General features: G+C 43.6%; 1 protein-coding gene across 3 annotated transcripts in view; it reads right to left on the reverse strand.

Moving 5' to 3' along the window:
- Window positions 1-12,630, reverse strand: part of dnajb5 (DnaJ heat shock protein family (Hsp40) member B5) — a 61,864-nt gene that overhangs the window by 12,461 nt on the left and 36,773 nt on the right. For all 3 annotated transcript variants that reach the window (XR_005944050.1, XM_041196145.1, XM_041196140.1), the window contains exon 3: window positions 8,686-9,296. Coding sequence is in view for 2 of the 3 variants with exons in the window: in XM_041196145.1 (XP_041052079.1) it covers window positions 8,686-9,296 (611 nt within the window). In the remaining variant the exon portion in view is untranslated. The remainder of the gene's footprint in view (window positions 1-8,685; window positions 9,297-12,630) is intronic.

The following is a 12,630-nucleotide window of genomic DNA, read 5'->3' on the forward strand; positions in this document are numbered from 1 at the left end:
GAAGTGAATGTATTGACTTGGATGAGGGAAGTGAATGTACTAATACCAAGTTTGTGGATGATACAAAAATAGGTGGGAAGGCAAGTGAGGATGACACAAAGAGTCTACAGAGGGACATAGACAGGTTATGTGAAAGGGCAAAAACTTGGCAGATGGAATATAATGTGGGGAAAATGTGATGTTATGCACTTTGGCAGGAAGAATAGAGGAGCTGAATATTATTTAAATGGTGAACTTCTAGATGGCAGTAGTCATGGGTTTGGAAGGTGTTGTCTAAGGAGCCATGGTGAGCTTCTGCAGTGCATCTTGTAGATTGTACACGCTGCTGCCACTGTTTGTTGATGGTGGAGGGAGTGGATGTTTGTGGAAGGGGTGCCAATCAAGCGGGCTGCTTTGTCCTGGATGGTGTCAAGCTTCTTGAGCGTTGTTGGAACTGCACTTAAGTGCAGCTCCAACAAAACTCAAGAAGTTTGACACCATCCAGGACAAACTTCACCACCTGGAAGTTCCCCTTCAAGCCACTCACCATTCTGACTTGGAAATATATCCCCATTCCTCCGCTGTCTCTGGGTCAAAATCCTTGAGCACTGTGGGTGTACCTATATCACAGAGACTAAAGCGGTTCAAGAAGGTAGCTCACCACCATCTTCTCAAGGGCAATTAGGGATGGGCAATAAATGCTGGCCTAGCAAGCTATCCCAGATCCCGTAAATGAAAAAGAAACTAGGTGTTGGTTCATTCCTCAGGGCAATGTCTTGACCAATCGGAGTCAGGCTGCCTGGTTTAAATTTCAAGCAATGCTTGGCAGTTAACTGTCAGTTACTGGTGCATTCTCCATGGGAATACCTCTACCAGAGTCCATTTGTCAACCAATCTGCGATGTCAGAAAGAATGGAAGACACAGCGACCACGGCCTTTCGAGGTTGTTCAGATATGGAGTACAGGCATTAGTACAAGAGAAAAGTTACAGACAAAAGCAATGATGATGATGGCACTTTTGGCAGATCTGGATATCGCAGATGACAGGATTGGACCAGCACCAATAGACAAATGAACCCCAGCAATGTCCAGGGAAAAATTAACCGATGCTTCAGATGTGAATCAATATCATTATGCGATGAACTGCCCAAAGCAGATCAGTAGGGCTTTCAAAGCGACGCACGATACAGAGAATTCAGAAGTTGATGATAATGATCAGTCTGGAAATTATACTAGTCACAAGAAGCTTTTGTCTGCTCGTGAATGTACTAGTCACAGATTTGTTTAATTGTGCCATGTTAGATAGTGATTGCACTTTGACAGTATGCACAGATTGGTTAAAATATTATTTAGATTCACTTAGTAAGGATCCAAGTAAGGTTAGGTAGTAAGAAAATCTTACTTGTTTTAGGTTCAGGGATGACAATATATTGAGGTCACTAAAAAGACTGGTGATTCCACGCAGAATTGCAGGAGTAAACCACTTAATTAGTACTGATGTAGTCTCTAGTGAGATACTCTTGCTGCTGAGCAAGCCTTCCATGAAAAAGGTACATGATAAAGTAACTATTTTCCCAATCAAGGAACTATTACATCCACTTAACAAAGCCTGACATTTCTAGTCAGAATGTTAAGATGTGTGAATGGCATCCGATAATAAGAATCTGAGAGAAAAAAAAGCAAATTACCTTAAAAGTTACACAATTTGCTCATCATCCTACTGAAGGATGCAGGTGTGATACACTTGTGTGAGTACACAAGGCTCAAAGAAATTAGTGCAAAACGTGACATATGTAAAAAGTGTCGGAGGATTCCCATTGTAAGTCTCCTACTGGATACTACTTCAGTAAAGTCTTGTGCCATTTATTTAAAGGAGTGGGACAAAGACAGAAACATTTTTATTTTACACTTTATAAACATGGCAACCAGATTCAGTCTTTGTAAGGTATTACATGGCAAGGGCAAAAGGGTGATTGTAGATATGGGAAAATGGAAAAAGACTTGGAGCACAGGCTAAATTTCTGACTGACAATGGGGGTAATTTTCTAATGATAAAGTTAGAGACATGTGACACATTGTGCTTATGAACACCACAACTGAAAGGACTTTCAGCAATGGACTCGCAAATAAATTACATGATGATCAATGTGATGCTCCATAAGTCAATCAGTCTTAGCCAATCAACCAAGTTAACAACTGCCCTGGTATGTCCATAAAAAGAATGGATGCATGGTGTGGCGGGATAAGGGTGAGCAGGCAACATGGCACTTTATATTATGAAGCTGTATGCTTCAATGTTATTCCACAACTGATTTTTAATGCTGAATGGCTGGGTTTCCTGGACTTCAAGAAACCTGGCAGCCAAACCTAGGCAAGGAAGGTTGAATCCAGGAGGTAACTGCTGGATCCAACATTTCTGCCTGCACAACCCATACCATCCCACCATTCGATCAGACACACCTCAGAATTTGAAGCAGTCCATGCCCATATGCAGCAAGAACTAGACAACATTCAAGCTTGGGCTGATAAGTGGCAAGTAACATTGTAACATTCACGCCACACAAGTGCCAGGCAATGACCATCTCTAACAAGAGAGGATCCAACCACCTCTCCATGACATTTGAAACAAAAACAGAAAATGCTGGAAAAACTCAGCAGGTCTAACAGCATCTGTGGAGAGAAAAACAGAGTTAATGTTTCGAGTCTGTATGACTGCTTCAGAGCTAAAGGGAAGTAAAAATGTGATGAAATTTATACTGTTTAAGGGGAGGTGGAGCAGGTGAAGCGGGATAGAAGGTCAGCGACAGGTAGGGGCAAAGGAGAGATTGACAAAAATGTCATGAACAAAAGGACAAAAGGGATGTTCATGGTAGAGGTAAGGGCTAAAGGAGGTGCTGATAGTGGCATTAAGGTAAGAAAGCAGAATGCGATAATAGCAGGACAAGGGTAAGCTCTCTGAAAAGAACAACATGAACAAGTGGCAGATGGCCCTTGTAGGGGTGGGGTGCGGGGAGGAGATGGTGGTTTGAGAAAAAAGATCAAAAATAGGATAAAAAGTGGGGATAAAACAATGAATAAATTAATAAAAATGAAAATAAATAAAAGATTAAAAAAAAAGGTGAGGATAGGGGAGAAAGTTCATGGTCTGAAGTTGTTGAACTCAATTTTAAGTCCGGAAGGGTGTAAAGTCCTAATCGGAAGATGAGGTGCCGTTCCTCCAGTTTGCGTTGGGCTTCACTGAAACATTGCAACAGGCCAATTTCAGACACGTGGGCATGAGAGCAGGACGGTGTATTGAAATGGCAAGTGACAGGAAAGTCTGCATCATGCTTGCGGACAGACCGAAGGTGTTCTGCAAAGCGATCACCCAGTCTACGTTTGGTCTCTCCATGACACCTTCAATCTCTCCTTTGACCCCACCTATCTCGTTGGCCTTCTATCCAGCTTTACCTGCTCCATCCCACTTGAACAGTATAAATTTAATTACATTTTTACTTCTTTTTAGCTCTGAAGAAGTCATACGGACTCAAAATATTAACTCTGTTTTTCTCACAGAAACACAGAAATTAGGAACAGGAGTAGACCATTTGGCCCTTCGACCCTGCTCCACCATTCATTATGATCATGGCTGATCATCCAACTCAATAGCCTGCACCTGCTTTCTCCAAATATCCTTTGATCCCTCTCGTCCCAAGAACTATATCTAACTCCTTCTTGAAAACCTACAATGTTTTGGCCTCAACTACTTTTGGTGGTAGTGAACTCCACAGGCTCACCACTATTTGGGTGAAGAAATTTCTCCTCATCTCAGTCCTGGATGGTCTACCTGTATCCTCAGACTGTGACCTCTGATTGTGGACTCCCCCACCATCAGGGACATCCTTCCTGCATATACCCTGTCTAGTCCTGTTAGAATTTTATATGTTTCTATGAGATCCCCCCTCATTCTTCTGAACTCCAGCGAATATAATCCTAACCGATTCAATCTCTCCTCATATGTCAGCCCCGCCATCCCTGGAATCAGTCCGGTAAATCTTCGCTGCACTCCTTCAATAGCAAGAACATCCTTCCTCAGATAAGGAGACCAAAACTGCACACAATATTCCAGGTGTGATCTCACCAAGGCCTTGTATAATTGCAGCAAGACATCCCTGCTCCTGTACTCGAATCGTCTCACTATGAAGGCCAACATACCATTTGCTTTCTATACCGCCTGCTGCACCTGCATGCTTACCTTCAGCGACTAGTGTACGAGGACACCCAGGTCTCTTTGCGCATTCCCCTCTCTTAATTTATAGCCATTCATATAATAATCTGCCTTCCTGTTTTTGCTACCAAAGTGGATAACCTCACATTTATCCACATTATACTGCATCTGCCATACATTTGCCCACTCACTCAGCTTGTCCAAATCACACTAAAACATCTCTGCATCCTCCTCACAGCTCACCTCCTGCATGGCTTTGTGTCATCTGCAAATTTGGATATATTACATTTAGTTCCCTCATCTAAATCATTAATATATATTGTGAATAGCTGGGGTCCCAGCACCGATCCCTGCGGTACCCCACTAGTCAATGCCTGCTATTCGGAAAAAGACCCGTTTATTCCTACTTTGTTTCCTGCCTGCCAACCAGTTTTCTATCCATCTCAATACACTACCCCGAATCCCATAATTTTACACGCTAATCTCTTACGTGGGACTTTGTCGAAAGCTTCTGAAAGTCCAAATAAACCATATCCACTGACTCCCCCTCATCAACTCTACTAGTTACATGCTCAAAAAATTCCAGTAGGTTTGTCAAGCATGATTTCCCTTTCGTAAATCCATGCTGACTCTGTCCGATTCTGCCACTGTTTTCCAAGTGCTCAGCTATTAAATCTTTTATAATGGACTCTAAAATTTTCCCTACTACCGACGTCAGGCTGACTGGTCTATAATTCCCTGTTCTCTCTCCACCTCCCTCTTTTAACAGTGGGGTTATATTAGCTACCCTCCAATCGGTAGGAACAGTTCCAGAGTCCATAGAATCTCGGAAGATGACCACTAATGCATCCACTATTTCTAGGGCCACTTCCTTAAGTACTCTGGGATGTAGATTATCGGGCCCTGGGGATTTATCAGCCTTCAATTCCATTAATTTCTCCAATACCATTTCTCTACTAATAATGATTTCTTTCAGTTTCTCCCTCTCACTAAACCCTGTGTTCCCCATCATTTCTGGTATGTTATTTGTGTCCTCCTTTGTGAAGACAGAACCAAAATATGTATTTAGTTGATCAGCCATTTCTTTGTTCCCCATTATAAATTCCCGTTTCTGACTGTAAGGGACCTACATTTGTCTTCACCAATCTTTTTCTCTTCACATACCAATAGAAACTTTTACAGTCAGTTTTTATGTTCCCTGCAAACTTACTCTCGTACTCTATTTTCCCCTTCTTAATCAATCTCTTGGTCCTCCTTTGCTGAATTCTAAAGTGCTCCCAATCCTCAGGTCTACTTTGTTTTTTTTATCCAATTTGTATGCCTCTTCCTTGGATCTAATACTATCTCTAATTTCCCTTGTAAGCCATGGTTTGGCCACCTTTCCTGTTTTACTTTTGCGCCAGACAGGAATAAACAATTGTTGCAGTTCACCCATGCGCTCTTTGAATATTTGCCATTACCTATCCACCGTGATCCCTTTAAGTAACGTTTCCCAATCCATCACAGCCAATTCGTGCCTCATACCATCGTAGTTTCCTTTATTAAGATTCAGGACCCTAGTCTCAGAATCAACTACATCACTCTCCATCTTGATGAAGAATTCTATCATATTATGGTCGCTCATCCCCAAGGGGCCTTGCACAACTAGATTGCCAATTATTCCTTTCTCATTACACGATACCCAGTCTAGCATGGCCTGTTCTCTCGTTGGTTCCTCAACGTATTGGTCCAGAAAACCATCCCGTATATACTCCAGGAATTCCTCCTCTACGATATTGTTACTAATTTGATTTGTCCAATCTATATGCAGATTAAAGTCACCCATAATTACAGATGTTTCTTTATTGCATGTGTATCTAATTTCCTGTTTAATGCTATTCCCAACATCACCACTACAGTTTGGGGGTCTATATACAACCCCCACTAACGTTTTTTGTCCCTTAGTGCTTATTAGCTCTATCCATACAGGTTCCACATCGTCGGAGCTAATATCTTTCCTCACCATTGCGTTGATTTCCTCTTTAACCAGCAATGCAACTCCACCACCTTTTCCTTTTTGTCTGTCCTTCCTAAATAATGAATACCCTTGGATGTTCAGTTTCCATCCCTGGTCATCCTAAAGCAATGTCTCCGTAATCCCGACTATATCATACCTGTTTTCATCTATTTGTGTGATTAATTCATCTGCTTTATTGCAAATGCTCCTCGCGTTAAGGCACAAAGCCTTCAGGCTTGTCTTTTTAAAATTACTTGTCCCATTCCCAATATTTTTCACTGAGACCCTGTTTGATTCTTGCCCTTAATTTCTCTGCCTATCACTTTTCTTATTCCCCTTTCTGTCTTTTGTTCTTGTCCTTGATTCCCCTCCTCTGACTTCTAGCATAAGTTCCCATCCTGCTGCCATTTTAATTTAAACCCTCCCCAACTACTCTAGCAAAGATTCCCCCAGGACATCAGTCCTGGTCCTGCCCAGGTGTAACCCGTCCAGTTTGTACTGGTCCCACCTCCCCTACAACCGGTCCCAGAGCTTGGCCTAAATAGCCAAGTGGTTATGGTACTGGGTTTGTAACCCTAAGATCAAGAGTTCAAATCTCACAATGGCAAACTATGAAACAATGTAACTTCATCTGAAACAGATGGAAACGGTTTTGTACTCTAAAGAGTTACAACCGGTCCCAATGTCCCAGGAATCTGAAACCTTCCCCCTCATACTCTCTCTTCAGCCACGTATTCATCCAATATATCGTGCTATTTCTACTCTGACTAGCACATGACACTGGTATTAATCCTGAGATCATTACCTTTGAGGTCCTACTTTTCAACTTACTTCCTAACTCCCTATATTCTGCTTTTAGGACCTCATCCCATTTTTTTTAACCTATGTAAAAATTGTACCAATGTGTATCAAGACCACTGGCTGTTTACCCTTCCCCTTCAGAATGTCCTGTAGCTGCTCTGAGACATCCTTGACCCTAGCACCAGGGAGGCAGCACACCATCCTGGAGTCTCGATTGTGGCCACAGAAATACCTATTTATTCCTCTTACAATTGAATCCCATATAACTATTGCATTCCCACATTTTTTACTCCTTCCCTGTACAGCAGAGCCAAACGTGGTGCAACGAATTTGGCTGTTGCTGCTTTCCCCTTACAGGCCATTCCCCTCAACAATATCCAAAGCAGTATATCTGTTTTGCAGGGGAACAGCCACAGGAGATTCCTGCACTGCCTGCCTAGTCCTCTTGCTCTGCCTGGTGGTCACCCATTTCCTTCCTGCCTGTGGACTCTTAGCCTGTGGTGTGACCACCTCTCTATACATGCTATCCACAGATGCAGTTAGACCTACTGAGTTTTTCCAGCATTTTCTGTTTTTGTTTCAGATTTCCAGCATCCACAGTATTTTGCTTTTACCCCCTTGACATTTAATGGCATTACCCAATTGATTCAATGAATTCCCCACAATCAACATCCTGGGATTTACCACTGACTAGAAACTGAACTGGACCAGTCTTATAAATACTGTAGCTACAAGAGCAGGTCAGAGGCTGGGAATATGCAGTGAGTAACTCATCTCCTCACTCCCCAAAGCCTGTCCACCATCTACAAAGGCACAAGTCAGGAGTGTGATGGAATACTCTCCACTTGGCTGGATGAGTGTAGCTCTAAAACACTCAAGAAGCTTGACACCATCCAGGACAACACAGCCCACTTGGATGGAATCCCATCCACCATATTAAACATCTACCCCTTCCAACACCGATGCATAGTAGCAGCAGTGCATTATATCTACAAGATACACTGCAGCAACTCACCATAGATACTTCAACAGCAACTTCCAAACCCATGACCTCTAACATCTAGAAGGGCAAGAACAGCAGATGCAAGTGAACACCCCCACCTGCAAGCTCCCCTCCAAGCCAAGCACCACCCTGACTTGGAACTATACTTCCTTCACAGTTGCTTGGTCAAAATCCTGGAACTCCTGAACAGCATCGTCGACGCCACACTGACTGCAGTTGTTCAGCAAAGCAGCTTACCACCACCTTCTCAAGAACAATTAGGGATGGGCAATAAAACAGTCTGGTGTCGCCAGAGATGCCCACATCCTGTGAAAAGAATTTAAAAAAAAACACAACCATGTCCCCAACAATCTGCAGTGGAGAACTTGTCTTGCGGCTCCTTTGGGCTATTCCCTGATTGCCTGGAAGCCAAGTCTGTAGATCAGCTGGTTTTTGGGCAGAGAACTTGCCAATTATGTCATAAGCACTCTACTCCACTGAATGCAGGAAACCTTCACTTTCAGGTTCTCAGGTCTTTACAGATATCCCACTTTCGCCAACCCTGACCGGTGGGTTATAATTCAACCTTTTGGTCTTCCTAGGACCAAATCAAGCTATCCTTTACTCTAGTGCATAAATATTGGGCAACAGAAAATAACTTACATTTCAAGATAACCTTTAAATTTCTGGTGAGTTAAAGAAAAACTTGTTTGTGCCTACCTCTCTAAGGGTGATCTTCGCGACATAAACAACATTGGATCCATCTCTCTTGAAATGGAGATGAGGCTTGTCTTTCAGAATAAAGACAATATCAGCTGGTATGTTGGTTGCTGTTTCATCACCTTCCCTGGGGAATGTGATTTTTGTGCCCTCTTTCCAACCTTTTTTAATAACAACATTCAAAATTTTGTCTTCGGTCCTTGTGGTTCGGCCATCTGGGTTCAACCGTCTACGTGTAATCTTCATTCTTTTAGTACAACCATGATAGATTTCTTCAAGAGATACTCTAAGTTCATGAATTACAGGGGGATCCTGTATCTTTCTTCGAGTGTGGAAGGGATCTGGATGCCGCCGATGAAATCCATTCATTCCGTTGAAACTAAAACGGTTAAATGCATTGAAGGGATCGTGGTCATCATCATCATCGTCAATGTCCATGTCTTCATGAGTGAAGTCATTAGCCATTCTGGAGCGTCCTTGAGTACCAAAGAAAATATCAAAAGGACTGGAACCACCAAAAAAGGAAGCAAAAGTAGCGTGGGGATCACCATGGAAAGTGTAGTGGAACGTGTTACCAGGGCCACCAGTAGAGGCTCCTCCAGCCTTCAGACCTATAATATAAAACAGATTACACGCAAGTGTTATAAAACAGGGTTTTTTTAACATAAAAAATAACTGTTTATTGAGTGGGCTTAACCCACAGAATAAGTTTCAAAAAGTCTCAAGTGACCTAAACAGCAGGTCCCGAAATGGCTGAACATTTACATAACTTCACCTGGCTATTTACAAAGCTATCAGAAGGGAGTCGGGCAGTCTGAATATAGCTTACCACGGACAATAAGTTTAAATAAGTATGAACTGCCATTGGCTGAATTACTCAAAGACATTCAGACGTAGTCTAATTATTTAGTTGGGTGGGGGCCAAGCCATTAAACTAAATCACTTTGGACAATGGGCCCTGGCTGAGAAGAGGGTCCCATCAACCATTTTATTCTCATCACTTTTAACAATGGACCTAGAATGAGCTTGTTATGACAATATTTTGTAACTGGTTGATTTGCGAAGTAAGGTCATGTGACAGCAAGCTAGCCCTTTGTGCAAAAGGACACTAATTTCCAGGGTCAGTGTGCAGGAAGACCATGGGCAGAATTTTATGCTTTGCAGGCAGGTGCATGCCTGACCCGATCAGCCATTAAATAGCGCGAGAAGACGTTGAGCGAGCATCCAGAGGTCATCCCGCATGTGTGCAATCTTCAGGTCGGCAGGCACACACGGAGTTAGAGCCACGCCCGCCATCAATTAAGAGGCCATTAAAAAACCAACTGAATCCAATTTTACGTTGTCTTTGCGATTTTGCGCTTGTCGCACGTTCAAAATGAGCAGGGAGGCAACCTATATTTTGCAAATTCTCATCCAAGGGTGGGATAAAAAGGTTCAAGAGCATTGTCAGTCTGAGTAGTGCGGAGATAGTTTTCTGTGGTTGCTTATTTGAACTTGACAGCATCATCTCTGTTCTGAGCTTCATTCTTAACATTTCTAGGCTTCATTTCAGGACTCATTGGTGTCTCCAAGGCCCCTGGAGGATTTTGACTGTGTGGACCCTTCCAGGTATCAGACAGTCTTCTGTTACCCTGATAATGTGGAATGTAGTCTCCGCTGGTGGCACGTCCTCTGAGGAAGGGAGGGGCAGAAGGGAGGGGAGGCCAGTTGTCCCAATGCTACTTCCAAGGGATGGAAATATGGGAGGAGAAGATCAGGCACAAGTAGCATAGGGCCAGCAGGTAGTCCAAGGCAGAAGGGGCTGCAGAAGACGCCACTATCCTGCTGCCAGGATTTACAGGCTGTGATGCAGCTGCCTCAATATATCTGAGGTAGACGGTCAGGGAGATGGTCTCCTGGGAGACCGTGGCCTCCATTTGTCAGATGATTGGGCCTGAGATCACCTCTAACTGTATGGGTGGGAGCCCCATGCTCTTAAGGTCACAATGGCCCTCAGCTTCTATGCCTCTGGCTCTTTCCAAGGGTCGGTGGGGGATCTTTGTAGAGTGTCCCAATCAACTGTCTACAGTTACATCAAGCTGGCGACAGAAGCTCTGCTCAGGCGGGTAATGACATTTATTCATTTCCATTCAGATGAGGCCAGCCAGACTGAGTGAGCCAGAGGCTTTGCAGCAATTGTTGGGTTCTCCCACATTCAGGGTGCAATTGACTGCACATGTGGCCATCAAGGCGCCAGCAGGTCAGCTGGGTACCTTCGTCAACATGAAGGGATTCCACTCAATGAACGTCCAGATAGTGTATGACCACAGGACACAGGTTCTGCAAGTCAGTGAGAGAAACACCGCAGTCATTTACAGTGAAAGAGCGTGAGAGAAACACCGTGGTCATTTGCAGTGAGAGAGCTTGAGAGAAACAGTGTGGTTGTTTACGGGGAGAGAGTGCAAAAGAAACAGTGTGGTCATTTACAGCAAGAATTTGTGAGAGAAACAGCATGGACATTTAGAAGGAGGAAGTGCGAGAGAAGCAGGGCCTTTAACAGTGAGAGTGTGTGAGAAGAGTGAGATACTATTAAAAAGCAGGGAGTGCAGCTGATTCGTGAGTAGGATTGGGGAGTATTTCTCATCTTAAAAATAAGGTCTTCAGTTTGTGTTTAGATTGCTAGTTTATTTTTTCTTTTTTTTAAAAGATAACTTGTTAAGTATAAGATTGATACTGGTGTGTATAAAAAAAATTATAATAAAGCGTAAAGTGTGGGGATACTAGAGTAATTCATTAATAAATTGAATAAAATACGATAGTGATTGCAGGACAGGTGACGTGTTGCTGCTGCAGCATGTGGGAACTGTTAGACACCAAGGTGATCCAGAGTGAACACATCTGGACCAAGTGTTTGCAGCTTGAGGAGCTTTGGATCCGAGTTAAGGAGCTGGCTTCCGAGCTGCAGACATTGTGCCGCATCAGGGAGAGGGAAAGCCACCTGGACACTTTGCTCCAGGGGGCAGTCATACCCCTCAGATTAGTTAATTCAAATTTGGTCTGTAATCAGGGAGAGGAGGGTGACTGCAGGTGAAGCAGGTATGGGGACCCAGGAGGTAACGTTTAAGGAGCTATGGCCCCTGTAACTATCCAACACTTACAAGGTTCTTACAAGCTATGTGGATGAGAACGTGGACAGCAGGAAGGATGAGCGAACTGACCATAGCATCGTGGTACAGGGAGCCATTCAAGTGGTGGAGGGAAATAGGAATGTAATAGTGGTAGGGGACAGTGTAATTAGGGGGAGAGATACTGTTCTCTGCAGCTGTGAGCATGAGTCCAGAAGGCCCTGTTGCCTGCCTGGTGCCAGGGTTAAGGACATCTCCTCAGGGCTTGAGAGGAACTTGGAGCAGGAGGGCAGGGATCCAGCTGTCATCATCCATGTTGGTACCAACGACGTTGATAGGACTAGAAAGGAGGTTCTGCTGAAAGAATTTGAACAGTTAGGAGCCAAAATAAAAACAGAACCTCTAAGGTAATAACTTTGGGATTGCCACCTGAGCCACAGGCAAACCGGCATAGGGTAAATAAAGTCAAGGAGTTAAATGTGTGGCTCAAAGACTGGTGTGGGGGGGAATGGGTTTCAGTTCATGGGGCACTGGTACCAGTACTGGGGCAAAAGGGCATTGTTCCGGTGGGACGGGCTTCACTTGAACAATGCTGGGACCTGTGTCCTGGCGAACCGAATAACTAGGGTTGTAGAGAGGGCTTTAAATAATTATATATGGGGAGGGTTCTGGAAAGGGGATACGTAGGCTTACAAAGCATAAGGACATGGCAGCCTTGCAGGGCAGCTATTTAGTTAATGATACCCAGAGTGTGACAGGAAGGAGCAGCATGTACAAACATTAAAAAACAGCAGCAAAGGGGGTCAAAGGGAGAAAAAATGGTAAAAAGGCAAAATTAATG

The sequence above is a fragment of the Carcharodon carcharias genome, chromosome 1 (genome assembly GCF_017639515.1).
Source record: "Carcharodon carcharias isolate sCarCar2 chromosome 1, sCarCar2.pri, whole genome shotgun sequence".
In the NCBI taxonomy this organism is placed as follows: Eukaryota; Metazoa; Chordata; class Chondrichthyes; order Lamniformes; family Lamnidae; genus Carcharodon; species Carcharodon carcharias.